Genomic DNA, 23807 nt, shown 5'->3' with positions numbered 1-23807 from the left:
TGGACACGCTGATCGTCGGGACATGCATGCTCTAGCTCGCCGTCTTTAGCTACTGTGTGCACTCGATCTCACCCTGTCATCTCACGTCCTCTACTCCCGTCGTCATTCATGCGACTTATGATGACTTGGTGCTGCACATGCACTTATTACGTAGAAACTACGACCTCACACGGCATATCTTACGTGGCTTTCCTCGTACGTGAAACCGTGGTCTGCGACACTCCCTAACGAACGAACATTTTGAATGCCATAGTTTGGACACGCTGATCAATTGGCACCAATTGCTCTAGTTCTCCGTCTTTATCTACCGTGTGCATTCGATCTCACCCTGCCATCTCACGTCCCCTACTCCCGTCGTCATCCATATGACTTATGGTGACTTGCTGCTGCACATGCACTTGTTAGGTACTCACTCTGTTCCGAAATAATTGTCGTACAATTTCAGCCACGTTACAAAATTAACGCACTTTCCCATTTTACCCTCACTCGTCGCTCTCCTCCCCTTCGCCTCTCGCCGGCCACCACCTCGACCACCTCGCCGGCCACCACCTCGACCACCTCGCCGGCCACCACCACGCCGGCCTAGCGGCCACCATCACTTCCCGTCGCCGCCATCATTCTTCCGCCTCTACTCACACCCGTCGTCCACTCGCACCCTGCTCCACTCACACCCCGCGTCCAAGGTCAAAGTTCAGATTTTTGCTCCGACGGCGAGCTTATGGCGATGGAGGAGCTGGATCCGCGTGCGCCTGCTTTGGATCTGGCGACGGAGGTGGTGGATGCGACGTTTGAAGTACACATGGGCGGCGGCCTGCTCCCCGCCGCGGCATGGAGGTCGAGGGGCGGCGCGGCGCCGAGGCCGAGCCTGGTGGTGACGCGGACGACGAACGAGGAGGTGGTGTGCGAGCTGCGGCAAGCCACGCTGGTGAAGGACCTAGGGGCGGCGGGCGCGGGAGGCCAAGGCGGGCAGGCGCCGCTAGTGGCTGGAGCAGCTTGAGCAGGAGGGCACGCCGAGCTCGGCTGGGGCCTCATGAGTTGGGCGGCATCTGGCGCCGCAGGGTCAGTGCGCCCTTCGCCGCCCTCCTCGTGGTGTCCGTCCTTGTCCTCGTCGTCTTCACTGGCCGCTTCCTGCAGGGCCCCGACGGTCAGTCTTCTGGATTCTCATGCCCAACCAACCTGGTCTTCTTCTTTCTTGTCCTCTCTCCTCTGTATCGTATCGTCGTGTGTTCTTACTGAAGATTTCTTTCAGCTTCCTCGCGATTCACCCCGGTACATGTGGACGACTCCACACCCCGGACAGTCTCCTCCACGGACCAAGGCAAGAAGATCAAATCCATACGCTCTTCTTCAACATCTTTGCAGTTGCTTGTGTCTTGTTCATCGTTTCCTTGTGATTGTTGACCGCTTGGCTTCCCATGTTCAGACTTGGAGACATCTGATTCATCAAATCAAGAAGGGGAGGGGGTGACCAAAAAATTGGTAAGCATAGTGGACATAGGAAATGGGCGGGATTTCCCTTTAGTTACTGAAGCTCGTTGGTTTCTGAATCCAGACCGGATTAGTAAAATTTGATGGTTCGGTTTTGGGGATGCAGAGCTTGATGAATCTTCCATGGAGGCAATGGAAGAGCAGAAACAGCCTTAAGAGGACACTCCTGGTGCGGCATTGTTCTCTGTTTCATGGCATAATTTGATTGATCAGCTAGTCTATAAATTCTGAATTCTTCTGATTGGGGACAAAATGTAGAGACCAAACCAGCATCTCATGGCTTTGAGCAGTACATACTGGCTTATGTGGACAATAGTACATACTGATTTGATCAAGTAGATCTTGTAGAGATTTGTGTAAGCATTAGCAGGAGTAGACAGGTTTAGCACACATGCTTATGTGGCATTGCAGAAAGACAGGTTGTGCAAGATGAGGGAGAGAACAGAATGAATTACTCTGTTCAGGCAATACCCTTGAGTATTGGTAATTTTGTTTATGCTCAGCTTGGTCGATGTCGTTTAAATACTCAGCTTGGTCGATGTCGTTTATGCTCAGCTTGTGCAAGATTGCTGCTCTTCTCTTCTCTTCTCTTCTTGTTCTTGGAGCAAGTAGCAGCAGATGAATTTGTGCAAGTAGACTTCAACAAACAGATTGGAGCAGACAGGTTTAGCAGGCAAATTGTTTGGTGCTTGCTTGCTTTAGACAGATAGGTTTAGCACACATTCTTGCATGGCAGACAAAAAGGTTGTGCAAAAACACCCCAAAAACACCATTGATCAACAGGATCAAACTTCATTCCATTCCTTGTTTTTGAATGTTTAATCTTTTGCCGCTCCTTCACCAGCTTCCTTGTGAATCAATGGGTGGGTAAGCTCCTGCGATCCACTCAAGTTCTAAGCCAAATAAGAAAAAATATCAATCTTGTCTGCTGCATTATCTACTGAAACAGTTCAGTACATTATCTTACTGTCATTTCTGCTCTTACTGTACAAGTTCTTACAACAATCTTGTGCTACTGTTACTGTTTACTCCTGTCAAATAAACTACTCCATGTCAATATTGCTAGTGTTTACTCCTGTCAATAAACCTTGCTAGGTGAATCTTTTCCATTAATTAAATTGGCTGATGCAGGTGAGCATTCAGGAAAAAGAACACTTGGCTGAACTTCAGGAAAAGGATGCACTGAATCTTAGTAAGCGGATACTCATAGCCGAATTCTTTTGGATGCACACACAGTTTGTCTCGCAACTTAAATAATGACAGTAAATAAACTCTCAATTGCACTGACCAGTAATTGAAAATAAATTACACTTAAATTAACTGAAACCTTGTGTACTCCCATGATCAGTGTTACTGTACAGTAATTCACACCGAATTTGTAAGTGCAAATAGTGCTTGTTTTCATGAGTAGGATGCTGATCAATGGTGCTTGTTTGGAGTAATTGTTTGCTCTGTAGTGCATTTTTGCTGCAACCTAATCTGTGGAGTATCAAGCTAATTGGAAGAAAGCCAATTGCTTGCTCTGTAGGAACTTTATGCGCTAGAGTATAGGATTTGCTGTTTAGCAAGGCTTGAGTAATTTAGTGTTCTTCACTTCTCCTCTACTCACTTCTCTTCTCTTCAGTAAATTAAATTTAGGAGTAGGAATAGTTCTTAGAACTACTCTGCACCTTAGAACTACCCCTGTTAATTAATTAATTTCTGTTAGGAGTAGGAGTAGTTCTTGGAGTAGGAAGAGGAGCAGTGCAAAGAATTCTCTTCTCTTCTCTTACTCTTCTCTTCTCTACTCTTGCTCTCTTCTCTTTGCTTCTCTTCTCTTCTCTTGGGATTATTATGGATTATGGAGTATCAGAGAGTGATCATACAAATGGAGTAGTAGAAATATACACATACAAATGGAGTATGGAGTAAAAATATATGGAATAAAAAATACATGGAGTAAAAATATATGGAGTAAAAATACTTGGAGTAAAAATTTAAAGGAAGTTATACATACAAGTGGAGTTAGACATACTTCAACATACTCCACACAAACAGCATACTCCAACATACTTAAATATGGATTATTACAACCATGACAAGCATCACAACCTCATCACAAGCATCACAAGCATCATCACTGGCATCACAACCTCATCACTAGCATCACATCCTCATCGCAAGCATCACAACCTCATCACTAGCATCACAACCTCATCACAAGCATCACAAGCATCATCACTAGCATCACAGCCTCATCACAAGCATCACAAGCATCATCACTAGCATCACAGCCTCATCCAAGCATCACAAGCATCATCACTAGCATCACAGCATCGCAAGCATCACAAGCATCATCACTGGCATCACAGCCTCATCACTAGCATCACAACCTCATCACAAGCATCACAAGCATCATCACTGGCATCACAGCCTCATCGCAAGCATCACAAGCATCATCACTAGCATCACAGCCTCATCGCAAGCATCTGAACCATCGTCTCAAGCATCTGAACAAGCCTCATCTCAAGCATCACAAGCAGCACATGCCTCATCACTGAACCCTCTCCATTAGACCTAAGTTGTGCAGGGCATTTGCATACACCTCTGGATGGCACGATAATCTTGGAGGTAGTTGCCCAAGCCCCTCAAGCCTTTCCTTGTTTACATGGGGTATTTTATACCCATTGCCCCCTGCATGGTTTAGGATCTCAATCATGCACGTCTGCAGAGTTAGGAAAATTCTGTTGAGCTTGTAAACGTCATAGCCTTCAAATTCCTCCAAAACACCCTTAATAAGGTCTTGTAGTGTTTTAGGACTCAGACAATCTGTCAGGGATTGGAGCGAGTTGAAAAACCCAAGGTCAAGCACATTCAAATCAGGACTGTTGGGAGGCTGTTGTATTATTCTGATGTGAAGTCCAGTTTTTGCGACAGCTTCTAGAAATTCTGGGTCATCTGGCAAGATATGGGGCTTAGCATTATCCTGCTGAATGTAGATGGTCTGTCCAGCATCACCTTCGGGCCAAACAGCTTGTATTGCTGGCAAGACCTTCTCTATCAAGAACTCCCTCATCACTTTTCTGTCGACCTTTATTGATTTTGTCTCTATTGTACCTCTGGGCCTGTTGTCGCTTCTCCTTTGAGCAGGAACTTCCTTCACGAATGGCCAGATACCGATTTTCCCAGAGAAGGTCACGTTTCCTTCACTGTCCCACCTCGGCCTAGCAACGGCCGTCAAGAACATCACCTTGCCAATACAGTTACCATGTATAGGCCTCGTAGGCTCTTCCTCCCCATCCAACAGATAATATGTTTTATTCTTCTTTGTCATGTTAAACCACTTTTCGTCGATATGGACAACATTATGCATAGTCTTGAACTTAGGCCTTGCAGTTGCTGTTGTAGCCTCATCAAGCATCGACAAACAAAATTTCATCCTATCCTTCTTATTCTGGTCCTTTAGAGCTGGCTTCACACAGTTTGTATGCCTCCTTATCAAGTTTAACATGAACTTTCTATGAAGTGTGGTGGGGCTACATCCCAGTTGCCAGGCAAGTGACCTAATGGTAGACCTTTTGTTTAATGGGATCGTTAGGATTTTTTCTAGGTTAATGTCCTTAGGCTTTCTTCCAGAATTTCCTTTTTTTTTATTAGAAACATCCACCTCTTTACCTTTGCTAATTTGCTTCATTGCTTTCCTCCAAATTCTTTGTATATTCCAAACACCCACTCCAAATTTTTTTGCAATGTCTTGCTTATCAGTTCCCAAAAAAGTGCCTCCTCTACTCATACACAGTGTATGCATTGCTACATAAGCAGCAAATTTTTGCTGGTCATTGAGGGTTTTATATTTCCTAGCAACTTGCCCAACACCTGTACCAAGACATACAACAGAGAAATGATTAAATGAAATGATCAAGTGATGAAGTGATGGAATGATCAAGTGATGAAATGATGGAATGATCAACTGTAACTGTACCTGGATTTTGAACAATTTCATCTCCTTCCATCCCCTCTCCTGTATCTCCTTCCATTTCATTTTCCGCATCTTCATCCATTTCATCCACATCTTCTGCAGGTGGAGTGAAGTTGAGATCTGGGAGATCCATTTTCTCCTGAAACTTGTTAATTGAAAATGTTCAGTACTCCTACATCTTGAAGCAGTAGTATAAGATGCATCATTAAGCAGTAGTAGATGGTGTAGAGGAGTAGCAGGAACTCCTTTGTCATGCATCAGTAGCATTAAGAGTAGTTTTGCATCAATATCAGCAAAACATTTTCTGTTAATTAAACTAACTGAAGCATTTTCTTCTCCTGAAAAACAGGGGTAAAGATTTTGCAGCTACAAGCACATTAATACTTTTATTTTGTTGTCATATTTTGCTGAAGGTATGCTATCATAACCAAACATCATGTTCTGCAGCTAGCTGTTGGTGAAGTGTCATTTTCTCACAATATAAGACATCCGGACTCTATCCTTGGTGGTCGAGCAGCCTTAACTACGGCTGAATAATTATGTTGAAGCTTGCTGTTGTGGTCATGCAACTATTTCCAGGTATGATCTAATGACTCGTCGGAAAGAAACCTGTCACAAAGAGCCTTTTGGCTTAATCCTCGTTACATGTGGAAATTTTGGTAATACTTTGAAATTTTGGATGTGTCCTGGTTGCAATTTCCTGAAACCATACAGGTGTAGACTACAATGCTTTCTAGTAGAAAACCATTAATAAAAGAATAGACAAATTGTTATTCTATTCTGTTCTACAAAAACAGGGGTAATAGAATGAATTGGCTTATTCACATTTCACATTCATTTTAGCTAATCATTCTGCCATTTAGTGCTCCATATCAGTGTGCAAGCTTAGTAGTGGTTTATTTTCAGTCATTTATTTGAAATGTCATAGGTCAAGTTGTTTACATGCTGCCGGAGTCCTCTGCTAGTTAGTGCCGACTGTGATGATGTTAACTTGATATTGCATATGTTTCTTTGCTCAGAACCATTGGTTAGGACACTACTCAGAACCATAGGAACAGTATGTCAGAGTGTGACAGATTAGGCTTTTGATGCTTTCCCCACTTCTGCCTTCGATATCTTCAAATACAAAAGTTTGCAGGCTTTGATCCATTTGAAAGGTCAACTTATTTTGGACGACAGTTTGATCTTGGACAGGTAAGCTAGATATTTTCCCCTTCTAACCATTGATGGTCAACAGTTATCATCCTTACTACTCCCTGGAGTATTAAGCAGACTATGGGTCGAAGAGGTGTTCCCCTTGTCATCCTTTTATTTGTTCAAATTGGCCGCTTAAATAAATTCACGAGTACTAGTCTCTTCTGTCCAAATTTTAACGAAGGTTATGCCCTCGATCTTATTGTGCCGACAGAACCAGTTTAAGCAGAGAGTCTGAGTCCGAGGAGCTCGCCCGGAGGAAGAAGAGATATTCCAGTTTACAATGGTTCAGGTACTTGTCACGGTCACCACATCTCCCTGTTTCCTAACATTCCAGCTACCGGCTCGTGGGATGGTACTGGGCAATGCTAATATGCTCCACAGTCCCAGTAGCAAATGGAACATGGACGCCTACTGGATGAACAAGTAACATGCCAGTGATGCATTGCAGGTTTTGCAGCATTGGTGTATCAAACTATTGTTCATACTAGTACTCCTGTTCAATCAAGATGTTTCCAAAATTACAGGAAATCCAAAATTTATTCTGTATACTACTCCAGCAGAAATCCAGCAGAATAATTATAATTACTCTATGTTCATCCAGCAGAAGAGGGACACACGGAGTAATTATTTTGTCTCTGTGTTCATCCAGCAGAAATCCAAGCAATTCTGATCAAAATCATTGTGCGTATGCAGGAGCAGAAAGGAGCAGCGAGCAGCAGCGGCGGCTGACCTCGAGCTCTCGCTTGGAGTGGAGGGAGGCGTCCGGCGAGGGATATGCGGCCAGCGGGGAAGGATTCGGAGTTGCGGCGGAGCAGGCAACCGGCGGGGAAAGGCGGCCGCCGGTGAGGGAGCTTTCGATCGCGGCGAGGAAGGGCGACCAGAGGGGATCAGGCTCTCGATTGGAGCGGCACAGGCAACCGGCGGGGAAAGGCGCCGGAGATGTGGACGACGGAGGAGCCTGGCGAAGGGGAGGAGCGACGGAGGAAGACGATGGAGTCCTCGCGGAGGGAAGGAGCGACGGAGGAAGACGACGGCCCGTGCGATTTCAAATCGATGGGTGGGGAAGGGGTAGTTTGGTAATTTCACTCGTTTTCACCTGGTCGGAAAACCCCCTCCAACGACAATTATTTCGGAACGGAGGGAATAGAAAGTACGACCTCACACACCATATCTTACGCGGCTTTCCTCGTACGTGAAACCGTGGTCCGCGACACTCCCTAACGAACGAATATTTTGGCTGCCACGGTTTGGACACGCTGATCGATCGGCACATGCATGCTCTAGTCATGCACTTGGCTAAACTACAAGCTCACACAACTATCCTCTTACACGGCTTTCCTCATACGTGAAACCGTGGCCCAACGACGCCCAACCCAATGAACTCCCCCACTCCAAACCAGTGTCACCTCACCATCGATCCCGGTACATCCATGCACGAAACTGGGCATGCACAGCGGGCCGGCGCCACATCCGTCACATGCTCGCGGCTGTGGCTAACAAGAGCCTGCGTGCCTTTATAACGGGCCGGCGTACCTCCGGCCGATCACGCTCGAGGAAAGCCGCGTAATAATGGACCGTGAAGGCTTCCTCGCCGTCCTGGTGGAGCTGACTCTCGTCTTCTTGGCCGTGTTTCTCGGCTGGTTGGCCGTGGAGTTCCTCGTCCAATGCTTTTACTTGGCGAGGAAGGTGGTTCGCTGGATCCGGGGCCGCGGCGATGGCCTGGCGGTGGGAGGGGATGGCCAGGCCCAGGCGGCGGCGGGAGGGGCCGGCGCGGCGGTCTGAAGCTCCAACAACGCTGCTAGCTCCTTCATGGTGCTTACCTCCGGCAGGTAAGTTCGATCTTGCGCTATGTACCATATGCATGCTGCTTTGGTTTTTCCTTTTTGCGGGGTTAGATCTTGTTGGTTGTGCTTGTACCGTCCGGGCTAATCTGCCGGCCGGATGTCTTTGCCTAGGTGGTGGTCCTCGGCGATTCCGTTGGCGTCCCGTGGAAGTAGGTTTGCTGTGGAGAGGACATGCGCCAGAGGACGACGTACGGACGGAATTGGAGCTAGTAGCATTCTTGGATCTGCTTGTACGAGCAGAAATGGCCAGTTCATCATCAGTTCTCTTCTACTTCATCGTGTGTTGTTTTATGCATGCTTTGTGTTTGATGGTACCTGGCTACTAGTACTAGTAAGTACTATCTAGCATGATTCTCTTCTGCTTGGGACTTTGAGTCTGTTTAAGGATCTGAAGTTTGGCATGTACTACGTGTGTAAGACCCTGTTCCGTCAACAACTTGTTAATTAATGATGAAGAAAGAAGTGGCCGTTAATCTCTTGTATCTACGTTCATCCATCCATGCATCTCTCTTGTTTTTCGTGGTTCGAGTTATTTTGTTGCCAGTGGTGTAGTGTCTGCGGAAGACCTTTTGCTGCTCTGTCTCCGGGAGAAATCCCTTCGCTAGCTCCTTGCTAGCCGCAGCAACGGCGACGCCGCCGCTTCCCTTTCTTGAAGGTGCTGCTGTGGAGTCCCAGCACTTTGGTCCCAGCACAGCAGTGGACTCGGACGAAAGCCCTGTAATGATGGCGTCCGTGGGTGTCATTAACCTTTTTGAAGGTGTCGCAAGAATCCATGCGTCAATCCACCCATCTCCTTCCCGGCCATCTCATACCACCGTCGACTTTGCCTCTTCGTCAAGCCCTTCGCTGTCATCCATGTTGTTGTGCTTGCTCAAGTCCCTCCCATGGCTGCTGTTGTGGTGCGGCGAACTTCGTGTTATTGGTGTTGTCCCGGTTCTTCTTTGCTCAATGATGATGCAAGCCACCTCCCGAAGTTGTTAATCGTTCTGAACTCCTATGGCAGAGCTCGCAGTCAAGGTTCGTGTTCATGTAGCACTCTTGATCATATATGCTCTTGTGTTGTGCCGCGGGGTTTAGTACGCACTCCGGTGCGGTGCATTAGGCTGCTTGCAAAGTCTTGATATTGTGATCCTTCTACAGTATCCCACATCTACTTGTGCCTCTCATGGTGATGGACCTTCAGTCTGCGAACTAGGTCGGGCCATGTTCCAGGCATCCATTTTTCTCATCTTCACTTGTATGGTTTTCGACCTGGTTTTTCTTATAAACGGGTCAATTTTGTTAAGATTTTCGATCTGATTTTTCTTATAAACTGGATCAATTTTTCTTTGAATGAGATCAAATTCAGGTGGGGAGCTCTCCCCCGGTGACTGTTCAAAAAAAAATCTCACACACCCAACTTTACCGCGCGATGGGAAACGACGACCGACAGCGCTGTTGTCATGTCTAGTTTTACTGGAGCAGCGCGCCGTCAGCCGTTCGCATGCATGCCACGGGACAGCCGTCATTTCCCCGGCCGGCCGGTGAACGCCGGCCGCACTGGGTGTGCTGCTAGACGCTAGCAATTTGGTAGAGTACTACTCCCTCCGTCCATGAATAAGTATACACCTAATTTTTGTCCTAAGTCAAAGTTTTAAAGTTTTGACCAATATTATACAAAAAAGTAGTAGTATATATGACATCAAATTGATATATTATGAAAGTACATTTCAAAACGAATCTAGCGATACTAATTTAGTGTCATAAATGCTGCTACTTTTCCTTTATAAAGTTGGTCAAATTTTAAAACTTTGACTTAGGACAAAAACTAGATGTACACTTATTCACGGACGGAGGGAGTACCTACGTACGTAGCATGTGGGTATTCCCCATTTGAACTTGAAATGAAAAGAGGCTGGCGTCAGGTTTTAAATTAATGAAATCCTTACAACCTTACAACCAATGGTACAACTCAACAAAAGAAAAGAAAAACTCCAGCAAAATGCATAGGTGCCCGCGAGCAGCAACAAAGCTAAAAATACAAGAAATTAGAGCCCTCAAACATGATCAGAGGACCAACACTGCGAAGGAAGCCAACTCGAGAAGAAGACCAGCCGGGGGAGGAGGCTATGCCATTCCCATCGCCTGGGCGTCCGGTAGAACAACGTCATCTTGTTCCATCGCGAATAGGGGCTCCCAGCTCCTTGCCCTGGCTCGAAGGGTGTCCCACCGTTCGAACAATGGAGTGCTCACCACCCTAGAGCGCAGATGGAAGCTGGCACCAAGACAACAAAGGAAGGCCTTCGAGCATAGCCACCTTGCCGTACCTAGCTCATCAAGAGTGCGACGTCTTTGAAACATTAACTGAGACACGACGAGAACAAGCTGCCATCTACATAATGCACCTCAGCGACCGGCAAGATGGGACCTTGCTCACAAGACGGAGCCTCCAAGGAGGAAGCGACACCACCGCCCGGTCTGGAACATGCCAGACCAAGGGTTTCACCCAGAGCCCATAGTGGATGGAGGTCACCCACGATGAAACCTCCAAGGAGGTAGCGGCACACATGAGTACCACTATCACCGGCCCCGACATCGTCGGGCAGAGCTTTCGCTCGGGACACGACGCCTACCAACTAGGTCCATCAGTCATAGTCGGCCAAGGTAAGATGGAACAGCACCCAAACCAGGCGGGTTGGCAGTGAATAACACATCCGCATGACGGACCCCCACCGAGATCCACCTCGCCTCCCAAGTGGCGAGGCGACACACGAGCACCTGCGCAGCAACACCCACCGAAATGGTGTCACCATGCCCACCGCCCGAAGCCATCGCTCCAACTACCAAGGGGATCCACCCTCACCCACCACCCACATGGAGATTGGCCGCAAGCACGCGGCCGACCACCCCTGCTGTCGCATTGACGCAAATTCGCGACCCACTACACCCCAAAGATTGCAACTTGCACCCGCATGAAGAAGAACCCTAGATCTGGGTTACCGGGTGCCCACAAGAAGCAACTCCAAGGGCCACCGACGAGGGACTGGCCATGCCCAAGGATACCATCAGACCGTGTCAAGAGCTTGCTGGATCTTCCATATCAAGCCTCCATCGGCGGCTGGGAACTCCCTCCAAGGCCGCCAGCCACCTAGGGTAGCTGCGCCACCAGGAACTAAAGGAAGCAGCATGCCTCACCCCCACGCCCACCGAGGGCCGTGCCGCCACCAAGCAGGCTACGGCCGGCTAAGACGGTGGGAGTCCACAGGGGCGAGATTCGGTCCTTGAGGCCATGGGGGATGGACGAAGCACACCCGGGAACCAGGGGAGAGAGAAGGAGGTGGAAGTATTGTTATCTAGGGCATGAAGACAAGACGAACCCAAGAATGAGTATAGAAATACTGAACAAGTAGAGTATGAAAAACCCACTGGCGAGACATAGCTTCGTGAAACACTTCATTTCTAAGCTGGATACTATCAATGTGTTGTCCAACGCATCATCAAACATGTAACATATAGGCTTGCTACTCAGCGAGCTCAGCGTGGAAGCCACCCCTGCTTGGGCGGATGAAAATCTACGTAGATGTGGGCTCTCCAATACTGGAGTAGGAGCATCGGTAGCAGTATGTAGAGGCCATGCATGATGGCTTGTACTTGGCCTCTTCGAGCACTTCCGACAGTCTTGGAGGCCATAACCTTCCGTCACACATAGCTTCGTGATTTCGCGAGTTACCAATCCGGTAATCTTGGAGGCCATAACCTTCCGTGACACATAGCTTCGTGATTTCGCGAGTTACCAATCCGGCAGTCTTGGAGGCCATAACCTTCCGTGACACATAGCTTCGTGATTCTGGGAGTTACCAATCCGGCAGTCTTGGAGGCCATAACCTTCCGTGACACATAGCTTCGTGATTTTGGGAGTTACCAATCCGGCAGTCTTGGAGGCCATAACCTTCCATGAGGCACTAGCACTTGTAGAGGACCTTTCTCTTAAGAACTTCATGGTGGCGTGTGATTGCAAACCAGTGATAGATGGCATACATGATGGAAAGGGGGAGCTTATTTGACAGTAATTAGAGAAATATCACTTCTTAGATCTAATTTTATTAGTTGTTTTATTTTTGAAAGTAGAGCATCAAATGTTGATGCACACAACTTTGCCAAACACTCTTTTTTGCTTGATCAGGGTCGCCACTTATGTCATTAACCCGCACTCATCTCACTGTCCAAATAGATCAATAAGGTGTTGGCACCCCTAGAAAAAAATTGAAGCAAGCTGATCCTAAATTTTTTCCACGATGTCCTCGTGCGCCAGCCGGCTACGGGCGGGCCCACCAGAGAGCAAGAGAGAGCCAGCCACCCCGGCAATCGTGACCCGCCACGTAGCCGCGCGTCACGAGCCGGGCCCATCAAACCGCCCCGCAACCGCGGCTGACCCGCCGACACGTCACGGCGCGTTGCATGCACACAATCACACGGAGCGCGGAAAGGCCGCGGTCGCCGTCGTCCTCGCCGCATGGAGCCCGCCCAAGAGAAGAACGCATACCCACCTGGCCGGCGCTCGCGATGGTCGTCGGGTGACGCCACCCCACCTTCCTCCCTTTTATATGTCCAGCCTCGCTCCCGTTGCTCGTCACACCACGTACGCAAGCTGCACACACCACGGCACCACGCATCAATTGATCGGCGTCGAGATGTACCAGGCGATCCCGTACAGCGCCGCCCGGCTGCCGGCGTGGTCGCGGCGGTCCGAGCCGGCCGAGGTCGTCGGCACGGCTGGTCAGGAGAATAGGCGAGCAGGCGATGGCGGGGAGGCGGTGAGGAGGGCGGTGGCGGAGAGCCCGGTGCTGGTGGTGGGGAGGCGCGGGTGCTGCCTCAGCCACGTGGTGGAGCGGCTGCTGCAGGGGCTCGGGGTGAACCCCGCCGTGCACGAGGTCGCCGACGAGGCCGAGCTCGCCGGGGCTCCCGGTGGCGAGGCCGTTTTCGCGCTGCCGGCCGTGTTCGTGGGCGGGAGGCTCCTCGGCGGGCTCGACCAGCTCATGGCCGTGCACATCTCCGGCGAGCTCGTGCCCATGCTCAAGGACGCCGGCGCGCTCTGGCTGTGAGACAAATCGGAGACGCATATACGGGACGGGCCTTCTGATTGGGAGTTCGTAGTTAGCAATCTTTTCTCCCTGTTTTCATTTCTCCTTTTGACTCTTGGGATCAATCAGTAATGGTGATGCTATTAGGGATAGTTAGCTAGTCGATGATAATTTTAAATTCTTTCAAGTGAATTTAGTTTCGACCACACACGCCTGTAAATAGATCGACGAGTGAAGATAGATGTACTGTACTGGAGTATTTAGCACTGTATGTAAATGATGTTCGTTCCAATTGTACAGCAGCTAGCTTTGCATGGTTCTCTGGATGTTTTCATGAAACGGCACTGTGTCGGATATTCTGATCGTGTTGACAAGAGAAACCTCCTCCCAAAAATTAGCTGAACAATTTCTCTTCTGTTTAATTAATCGACGAGGCAAATCTCTTGCCTTCGTTTTTGAAAAAGCAAAAACCGAGCTCATCATGCGAACTTGAGCCCAGGCAAAGTAAACGTTTAACATGGAAATCTCCCAGCAGCACCACTGCCTGTTTTCCTATGGCTTCAACATTGATTTCCCTGTTATGCGCTCTTGAGGGCACTGCGTGTCACCAACCCATTGGCTCAAATCTCAATCAAGATGGAGCAGTAGTACAAATATGAAATGAGCGTTGACTATCTCCATACGTACGTTGAATAACTACCCATTGCTGATGCATGCTCAAATGTCATTCAGCTAAAAAAGAATTACTGCAGTTAGCACGTCAAGCTCAGCACAACTTGCACCAATTCAGTTGAGCTCAGCAGGGTGCCGAGTCCGTCTTAAACATAGGTATGACGAATGGAGGTCTGATCAAAGCACAGATGCGTAAAATGAAAGAAACATTGACTAATTGTGCATTGCTGACGCTGCATGCTTCGCGTTCCGATTGTAAACTTTCTATGAAGCGTCGTACCTGTTGAGACCGAGCCTGCGTGTTAATATAGGTCAGGGGCAAAACCCTGATTGCGTACAAAGAGTTCGGTTACAGGAGGTTTACATCTTGAAAGAGAAGAAAGGATCAGGAGATTACAACACTTAAAGAGAATCCTATCTATCTCTACTTGCGCTAACCTCTAGCCGAAGCGATATGGAACGTAACAACATATATGACGTGACAATATGTTGTTTAACACCGATAATGGGAATTCCACCTTTTCTTCTATTGGGAAAACGACGTGAGATAATGCTCTCGAGAGAATGCCCTCCAGGTAAAAAAAAAAAAGAGAGATACTCCAGTATGCTACTGCATGAGCTGGTGAAGTTGACACGTCGCGCTCAGACACAATTCGCCCAGATTCAGATGAGCTCAGCGACTCAAGACGCACAAGGGCATGTGCCAACGGTTGGTGAATTGTAAGGAGAAAGTGACGGTGAAAAAGATGGAACTGAAAGGGTCAAGAATTTCCAGAAGGTAGAGATCCCTTGTGCGAGCGAGTCTATGACCAGTGAAACGTGCGAGGGGAAGCCGTCCGATGACGCTTAAGGGCTGAAAAATGCACGCATGGCTTCAACATTCAGGCCAGTTGATTCTGATCGTTAGGTACATCTTATTTATTTTGTTCTTAATTCCGGTCGTACTGTAATCAAATTGTTTCTCGTGAAATTCTTGTAAAATTCTCGTGGATTTCCCAACCGCTAAATTATTTTGGATTTGTCTAAGACACATCTAGATGTGACATAGTTATGTCACATCTAAACTGATGTCCACTCTTTTTATGGTCTATTTTTTTGTCCTAGTTTTTTTTGTTTTTTGTTGCTGCATTATATATCTGTGGAAGTTTAGATGTGACATCCTTAAAAAAACATCTAGATGTGAATTAGTCAAACTGAATTATTCTCACCGCCTGAATTTCACCTGGAGGCGTGTTGATAAGGAGCTGGCATGACGCCTCCCAGAATTCAAGTCCATGTTCAGCACAATCAACCAAGAGCCGTGATCATCACATATCTAAAACGTGTAGAAGTAATCAGGTGATGACGACTCCAACAGCGCCTTGTGCCGCCTGCCTACGTGGGGCGACGAAGGCCACGGTACGACGATTGATCTGAGAGTGGGATGAACATCTGGATTCTGGAAGATCAGATCAGTTCCTGACATCAACAATGTTTGAACAAGTAGTCAGCTTAAGTGGTTGGATTACAGATACTTACTTATGCTGCAGGCAAATGGCTTGCCGAGACGACTCCTGGATAGTCCATGTCACACCTTTGCGCATGTGGTGCTGAAAATACGCCATGGATCACTGCCCACGGTCTTCAGCCCATCCTAGTGGAAGGAAGATTTTGGCTAATTAGGACCTGGTATTTGCTAAGCAAAAATATGAAGCAAGAGAAACGACATTTCTGTTTACTAATTAAGCTACAACTAGGGAGATAATAAAACAAGCATTCAGGCTAATTTCTATACAAACTACAGTTAATTATATTAGGCTGCGGTGCTGTCCGAGCATCATCAAGTCCAGGGGAACGGACCTATTCGATTCCTTGTGCCAAACCCACTGGATGGAGTTCTGCTAACCTATCACAACTTTACCGTCAAAAAAAAAAAACCCTATCACAACTTGCTTTGGGGCACATAAGTTCATGATCCGTCCTGTAAACAAACTTTTCTCTGTTGCTTCTCGCCAGTTTGTGCATCACATGAAAGCCTAGGTTGAACGGTTTGTTTGGTTACTACTCCCTTCGACCAAAATAAGTGTTGCGACACTTATTATAGATCAAAGGAAGTACTAGATATTAAACTATTGGTCATGTCTCGAATATCCTATATATTCACATATATCATTAGCTCCTTCTTCATCTGCTCAACCTGCACATCAATGCCCTGCACAAGAACCTCGGATATGTTCCCGTCATCATCACAGAAGACCATCTTGACCTTGATCTCTTTTTTTTAGATTAACAGTACTTCATTGATTACTGAACATCACAGCAAAGATCGTCCCTGATACAATCCGGAACCACACCAAGATAAAAAAGATTAACAGAATGCTCACAACTACGAGAACATGTAAGAAAGAACATTGAGTAAACCCAGACGCGAGAGATTTGATGTCCGAGACAACAGTGCCCACTCTTGATCGATCTTGAGCCGGAGACTTGATTTTGTTCACCATGGAGAGGCAGTCAGATGCCAAAACAATTGACAAACAGCCTTCAGATCGACAAACCTCAAGAGCACGCTGGATGGCAAGCGCCTCAGCCATCTCCGGTTCAGAGAAGCCCTAAAGCTGGTCATTGCCAGCAAACATGCACTTCCCAAGATGATTCCTAGCCACAAAGCCCATGCCCATCTGTCGGATAGAAGGGAACAGCGCCGCATCAACATTCACAACCACCACACCAGCAGGTGGCGGAGTCCAAATAAGAGTTGAAGAAGAAGACTCACGCCTGGGACCAGGTTTAGGCTTAGAACGATGCTGCAACACCATACGGACATAGGCACGAACTTTTAAAGCAGTTCTAGCAGGATGCACATTGGTACCATTATTACGTACCTCATTTCTAGCTTCCCAGATATGCCATAGAGTGATAGCCACAACAGTAGCTTGGAGCTTCGAAGCATGAGCCAGGAAATCGAACATCCATTGACGGCCATTAACCATGTCTTTTCTACACAAGCTGACACTGAACTCCTCTTTAACCCCTTTCCAAACGGAACGAGCGAAGGGACACAGCAGGAAGAGATGCTCCACACTCTCTGTCCGGTTGCAGAAAAAACAGCCATCATCAGCTGGAATGTGACGCCTCACCAGTTGGAAACCCGTAGGCAAACAATCATGCACGAAACGCCACAAAACAATCTTCATTTTGTTTGGACAAATGACTGACCAAAGGGCCTTCCACTCCTTTTCTTGCACCTGAATATTGGAAGCCAGACCCTTGCCCTTCCACTTGTAGAGGAGAAGAAGTTCTCACTACGAGTAAGATTATAGCCAGACTTGACCGAGTAGGTGCCAAGCTTGTCATGGGGCCACGACAGGAAGTCATCTCCCCCAAAACGACTTATGGGAACTTGTAGAATTTGTTCCGCAATAGGATCAGCAAAGAAGCTTCGCACAAGGTTTTCGTCCCAAGTCACCAATGACTCGGCCAACAAGAACTGATCTCTTGTGTTTCCTTGATGCTTTTGTCCAATAGCACACTCCCTTGGGACACCCATAAAAAAACACAGTTACCACATTTGTATTGTAAGTTTCATTCAAATTTTTGGCTAGTAGAGTGCATCTATCGCAGAGACATACTTCAAGGGGCTAGAGGTCATAAGCCAGAACCGGTTGTTGCCACTTTCCAAGACCGCGATCGACATTACAAGCCCAACGCTCCCCAAAACTAATGTACGTGAAGGTCTGCTTGCCATCATTGTTCCCTCAGAGCTGTTTGGAAACGTAAAATACGCTACCTCAGTTTACAATGCAATAATCCAACTCAGAAATAGTTTATAGATGTGAGTGGTGGCTTCGGGTGGCTTGATGTATGCTTTTGTTAAATCTTTATGGAATAATTAATAAAGATGGATGTATGCACCGATTGATGCAGAGACCGGGGGTTCAACTTCCTTTTCAAAAAAAAAAGTAGTTTCCACACTACTAGAAAAAGGCTTATATCTCTACTAGTGGCGCACCACAATGATGGTGCGCCACTGCTATATAGCAGTGGCGCATCAGAATCAGGTGCGTCATTGCTATGTTTTTACTAATGACGCACTACATGAGCAATGCGCCATTGCTATTTTTTTGGTCCATCCCCCTCCCCATTAGACATAGCAATGGCGCACCACAGCTATGCTACATAGTAGTGGCGCACCTAGGTGTGGTGCGCCATTGCTATGTCTGGTGGGGGTGTGCCTGCGTGTGTGTGTGAGAGGTTAGTAATGGCGCACCAGGGGGGTGCGCCATTACTAACGTCTCACACACACAAACACACCCCCTGGATCGTCTTTTGTTTTTTTTAATAAAAGAAAATGATAAAAGATTCAAAAATATAGATGCCCATGTGTTATGTGTTCTAGTTGTTAGGAAAATTAACAAACATGAATTTTGAATTTTTTTGCAAAAGGCCGCCGTGTTTCGGTAAAATGGTCGTAACTTTTGCATACGACCTCTGATGAAAAAGTTTTTTATATGAAAAATCATCTACTCGAAATATTACATCCGAATTTGACGGGCTATGCCCGTATTCAATTTTCTAGAATCCTCAAAAACCTAACAGAAAAAAGTTACGAGGCTTTTAAGATCTGAAGGCAAAAAAATCGAAAAAATAAAAAAATTAGTAGTGGTGCACCATTAGTAATTTTCCCGCCTTCCAAATTCAAAAAAATAAACAAAGTTAGTAGTGGCGCACCATGGGTGTGGTGCGCCATTACTAGTTCCGAAATTTCAAAACTAGTAATGGCGCACCACACCCATGGTGCGCCACTACTAAGTCTGTAACGCCACAACCACTATATATATTACCTCTTCCTCCTCCCCTCCATCATTTCTTCCCTTTTCTACCTACCTGGATGAATTGCAAACATCCAGGAGGCCTCGTCTTCTTTGCGACAATCCCTTCCGAACAGTTCAAGGCAGCCAACAACACACCTTAGGGTCCACTGTCCACCATCATAGTTCTCAAGAGCCCAAACAGAGAGTTGGCAATCGTACATCCGCCAAGCATACAGGCATCCTTGGGACTGCCCAAAGGAAGGACCAAGATATATGTTTGTCATGGCAGGTGGCAATTTCATTTCCCGCCACACATTTCCCTCCATGTTCACCGTGACTATTGAAAGGAAGTTACAAAAATAAAGGATAGTGCCATTCAAAAAGAAGCACCGTGGATTATTAACATAAGCATCCAACTGGCACCGGATGGAAGCCCATTCTCTAGTTTCTGATGGGTAGATCCATGTCATCGGCAGGCCGATGCCAAACACGGGCACAAACACCACAAAGCGTGATGGAACGGCTGGATCAGAACCCAAAAAGTAGTGGCCTGTGATGGCACGGAAAAGGTCATCATCTGCCTGCTTCTGGTTGTGCAATTCTACAGGAGGAACAGGAGGCAGCAAAGCCCACTGCCGAGTAGCAGGATTGCAGACGACATAATTCCCCATCTGAAGCGCTCAACAACCCTGCCTTTCGGAAACGAATTCCAACCGAGTAGCTTAGGATGGGGTGCTTTCCAGCATCTGCAGAGGAGAAGGCTGGTGCTGCATTGTTCGACCTCAAAGTGTCCGTAGGTGCCGCGCAAGAAAGGGAGGTCGGGGTCGACCATGGGAGGGCCTTTCCCGGACAAATTGTGGAAGCGCCAACCGCGGTTAAAATGGAAGAAGCCGGAGAGCGTCTGCGGCGACCTCTTGCGGACGCCGTGGTCGGAGCAGAGGGCGAGCCATGGTCTGGAGTCTGGACACGCACTTGAATCGGCATAGCGACCTGTAGGGCACCCGCGACAGGATCTCCATGAGGACGCCCTCCGGGATGAACACCTGGGCCTGCTCGTGCTCCCTCTTCTTATTCTGAAAAAAAGGCAGAGGCGATTCGTTTAGCACAGACCGATTGGGCTAGGTCCCAGTTCATCTACCAGATCGATTATGGGAGAGGTATGGGGGCGCGAACCTCGGGGACGACGGCGGCAGAGAAGAACGGGGTGGATCCTCCTCGTCGCAGCCTCCGTCTCCGTGGGTGGTCGGCGGTTCCCCGTGCCCGTGCTCGCCTCCACCTCCGCCTTCTCCTTCGTCTGCTCCTCCTCCTCCTCCTCCTGGCGGCATTGCGTCCGCTGGGTGATCGCCCTCGGCTTCGAACGTCGCATCGTAACGGTTTGGGAAGGGGAACCTCGCGTCTTGATCTAGTTCCTGTACCCTTTGTTTTAGACGTAAGTTCCTGCACACTTGATACTTGCCGATGCCGAATTGTTAGGCGGATCTATCTTTTCTTCAGATTCCCGCCGTGAACGGGCCGAAATCTCCAGTGTGCCTTTCACGGCCTGAATTTACTGGAGATCATCACATCCTGGGCATCAACAAGGTTTGAACAAGTGCCCAGCTTCGTGGTTGGATGACACACACATTATCGGTGTTCTACCAGCAATGGTTTTTGCCTGAACGACTCATGAATACGTCATGGATCACTGCCATGTCTTCCAGCCCATCCTAGCTGGTGGAAGGAACATTCTGGCTAATCAGGACCTGGTCTTTGTTAAGCAAAATTATACATGCGGTCGGTGAAAGGAAAACCCCAAGCTACAAACAGGGAGAGAAGCACAAGCATCCGGGCTTTGGATACAAACTACAGTTAGGCTGCAGTGCATCACAGGAAAACCTGGGTTGAACGGTTTTGTTTGGTTACTGCACGACTCACATATATCAAGCTATTGCCCATGTTTCCAATATCCCCTTCACATATACCATCCCCCTTCTCACTCAACTTGAGCTCCTTCCTCATCTGCTCAGCCTGCACGAGAACCTCCCTCCAATAGTCCAATGCGCTCCTGTTGTTACCAGACAAGACCATCTTGATCTCTTCTTTCCTCGACGCTTTTTTCCAGTAGTGTACTACCTGGAGCATCCATACAAAACAGAATTAGTCACTACAGTTGTATTGTAAGTCTCATCCAGAAATTAGGCTAGTAGAGTGCATCGCAGAGACACACGCCAAAGGGCTCAAGGTCATAAGCCAGAAAACCCCACTTCCCGAGACCACGATTGACAGGGCAAAGCCCAACGCTCACCAGGCTACTGCAAGCGCAGAAGGTCAGCAGTGCTTCCTGTCCTCTGCTTGGTATCATCGAAGCTGTTTGGAAACATAAAATACCTACCTTGGTTTACACAGCACAATCCGACTTAGAAATAGTGTCCATAAGCTTGAGCCAGATCATAGCATGAACGACACATACACCTGCTATACTTACTGCACTTATCATACAATTTCCATTCCACCATAACTTATTGCCTTTAAACATCATAGACACCACAGCTGTATATGTTCATATACAGCTGCTATAATAACTAATACTACCTTTGAAGAATCCAAATACCCAGAGGTGCCGGATGAAATAAGACCAGAGGTGCCCAGACAAAGAACATCATGTTTCTGATGTGAGACCTAATATGCGAATTCATGTGGAAATGGAGGGAGTATATCTTGTATCTACAAGACTTTATATCCGATCAATAAAACATTTCACAAGTTTTGGCCTTTTGGACCGGGTTTTGGGTGGAGAACTGGAGCCCAAGCTACACCTGATTGCTTTCAATAAGTCGGTCTGTCCATGCTCAGGTCTTACTCCTAGAGAGATCTAAATAAAGTTCCCAAAAGATCAACATAAGGCTGACCATACTCCCTACAAAATGCGACAAATATGAGCAGAGCATAAACTGTTTAATCATCTGAGGCCTCTTCGTGGTACAGCTCCCCGAGACATAACCCAGGCAAGAGGCATACTTCAGGCTGGACACATGCCTACGTGCAAGTCCCACGGCATCATGGTTTGTTCCAGGCTTCAACGACACATCCATGATGGACAATTCACTCCCTTGAATCCAGTCACCCTTCAAGTTCAACACCAAACAGTAAAAAGGGGAAATGGAACTCGATTCGCCCCATCAAGGGCGCAATCGGCATACAGCATGGTTTCAATGTGCCAAAAGGAACTACATGGGCGGAAACAGAAACATTGTATTTTTAAGTTCAAGCCATTATAAGCACCGCACTTCCCAAAAGGCCAGAACTAGTGGCTCCTTCAAAAATCTTATCAGGTTTTAACCACTCTTCGATAAAACCACAGCAGCAACATATTTGCTTTAAACGATAGTAGAAGACATGGCGAAATCCTCTCAGTGTACTCAGCCAGATTTTGCATACCCCAGGAGTCACATTCAATTATCTCTTGCACAAGTTGGGAGGAGGGATATTTCCAGTTTTCCATCAGTTCATCAAAACAGAGTGTCACTCGCAAAGTGATTTCGACACAGAAGTTGAGTCAATTATCTCTGAATTTAAAGTCACATTCAGTTAATCTCTTACCCTAGTTGGAAAGAGGGGCATTTCATCAGTTCATCAAGGCAGAGTGTCACTCACAAGAAGATTTGATTTTGACACAGGAGTTGCGTGTTAAGATGCTTAGTGACCACAACTCCATTAAGTCTACACATTGAATTCTTTTTTGTCGATCACACAAACACAATGCAACAGACAAATGCGATCATGAACTTGAAATACCTGACATGTTTACACCGCAAAGAATAGGCGAAACTTAACATGTTACTTAAACATTAACCCATGGAAGCCAAACATTCAGCACTGTATATCAGAGGCCTTCACCAGCCATCACAACTAAATACTCATACTTTTGAACTGGAATAAGCAATTCTTGCAAACCTGCTATGTAAATGACGAGCAAATGTTTGGCAACAAGAATAAATCTCACTGCCGCGGCCTCCTGCGGAGTATGAACACATCGGACTCCTCGAAGGCGTACTCCGGGTCGAGGTGCTCCCGGGACACCTTCTCGATCACGGGGAAGGCGGCCGGAACGGCGTCCCAGAACGCCTGGTGCGCCTCGGGGGACCGGATCTGGTACCCGAGGAGCACCACGCCGCGCTCGGCGTCGGCGAGCGCGTCCATGGCGGCGACGAGGTGGGGCACGGACTCCTGGACGTAGACGACGTCGGCGGCGACGACGAGGTCGTAGCGGCGCGGGGCGGCGAGCTGGGCGAGGTGCGCGGGGCAGTTCCAGTGGAGCTGCGCGAGGCGGGGCGCGCGCGGGAGGTGGCGGCGGTTGCGGCGGAGGTTCCGGCGGAGCGCCGGGAGGACGGCGGCGGTGTCGGTGAGCACGAGGTCGGCGAGGCCGAGGCGGGAGAGCCCCATGCCGGCGGGCCCGCACCCGGCGCCGAGCTCTATGGCGCGGGCACCCGCGAAGCGGAGCGCGTCGGCGAAGGGCAGAGCCGCGTCGCCGAGGCAGCGCTCGGCGAACTTGACGAGGACCAGGGAGGAGTTCCAGACCGAGGTGCCCACCTCGAAGGAGTCGTTGTCCTGCTCGAAGCTCAGCACCGCGCCGCCCACCGGCAGCTCCACCACCGGAGACGCCGTGAACCGCATCGCCGCCGCCGCCGCCCGTCAAGCCAGCCACGGAAGGGAAGGGTTTTACCTGGGCTCTCTGCTCTGTCCTCTGAGGAACTGTCCTTGGGTCCTAAAGGCTTAAGAGCCCTCGTGAAAGTGTATAATCATAAATATACCCCTG

At 48.0% G+C, this 23807-nt stretch overlaps 3 protein-coding genes across 7 annotated transcripts; 2 read left to right on the top strand and 1 right to left on the bottom strand.

Annotated features, from left to right (window-relative positions):
* Nucleotides 1-466: 466 nt before the first annotated feature.
* On the top strand, nt 467-8971 carry LOC119291894. Of its 4 annotated transcripts, XM_037570725.1 has the most exons (8): nt 474-1144; nt 1250-1318; nt 1424-1479; nt 1595-1657; nt 2620-2680; nt 5894-6932; nt 7337-8472; nt 8599-8971. In XM_037570725.1, exons 1-6 carry the CDS (start codon nt 829-831, stop codon nt 5905-5907), a joined length of 579 nt encoding a protein of 192 aa, XP_037426622.1. In that variant the 5' UTR covers nt 474-828; the 3' UTR covers nt 5908-6932; nt 7337-8472; nt 8599-8971. The 4 variants fall into 4 exon arrangements, with proteins under 4 accessions (XP_037426602.1, XP_037426614.1, XP_037426606.1 ...); XM_037570705.1 differs by lacking the exon at nt 2620-2680 and having other exon boundaries at nt 467-1144; XM_037570717.1 differs by lacking the exons at nt 2620-2680; nt 7337-8472; nt 8599-8971 and adding an exon at nt 7092-7330 and having other exon boundaries at nt 467-1144; nt 5894-6734; nt 6855-6932.
* A 4142-nt stretch (nt 8972-13113) lies between these two features.
* On the top strand, nt 13114-13886 carry LOC119339453 (monothiol glutaredoxin-S9-like). The gene has a single exon (XM_037611526.1). The coding sequence runs from the start codon at nt 13158-13160 to the stop codon at nt 13566-13568; it is 411 nt and encodes a 136-aa protein (XP_037467423.1). The 5' UTR covers nt 13114-13157; the 3' UTR covers nt 13569-13886.
* Nucleotides 13887-20635: 6749 nt separating this feature from the next.
* On the bottom strand, nt 20636-23742 carry LOC119291884 (protein N-lysine methyltransferase METTL21A-like). Of its 2 annotated transcripts, none has more exons than XM_037570699.1 (2): nt 22946-23742; nt 20636-21124 (listed from the first exon to the last, which is right to left on the bottom strand). In XM_037570699.1, exon 1 carries the CDS (start codon nt 23663-23665, stop codon nt 22991-22993), a length of 675 nt encoding a protein of 224 aa, XP_037426596.1. In that variant the 5' UTR covers nt 23666-23742; the 3' UTR covers nt 20636-21124; nt 22946-22990. The 2 variants fall into 2 exon arrangements, with proteins under 2 accessions (XP_037426596.1, XP_037426599.1); XM_037570702.1 differs by lacking the exon at nt 20636-21124 and adding an exon at nt 21131-22116.
* Between the last annotated feature and the right edge of the window lie 65 nt (nt 23743-23807).

This window comes from Triticum dicoccoides, chromosome 1A (genome assembly GCF_002162155.2).
Source record: "Triticum dicoccoides isolate Atlit2015 ecotype Zavitan chromosome 1A, WEW_v2.0, whole genome shotgun sequence".
Lineage (NCBI taxonomy): Eukaryota > Viridiplantae > Streptophyta > Magnoliopsida > Poales > Poaceae > Triticum > Triticum dicoccoides.
This window is presented reverse-complemented; position numbering and strand designations above follow the sequence as displayed.

Coding starts and splice junctions, on each gene's coding strand:
- LOC119291894 (XM_037570705.1), top strand. CDS start 829: ATGGAGGTCGAGGGGCGGCGCGGCGCCGAGGCCGAGCCTGGTGGTGAC. Junction 1,319..1,423: donor AGTCTCCTCCACGGACCAAG/GCAAGAAGATCA, acceptor TCCCATGTTCAG/ACTTGGAGACATCTGATTCA. Junction 1,658..5,893: donor GCCTTAAGAGGACACTCCTG/GTGCGGCATTGT, acceptor CATGTTCTGCAG/CTAGCTGTTGGTGAAGTGTC.
- LOC119339453 (XM_037611526.1), top strand. CDS start 13,158: ATGTACCAGGCGATCCCGTACAGCGCCGCCCGGCTGCCGGCGTGGTCG.
- LOC119291884 (XM_037570699.1), bottom strand. CDS start 23,665: ATGCGGTTCACGGCGTCTCCGGTGGTGGAGCTGCCGGTGGGCGGCGCG.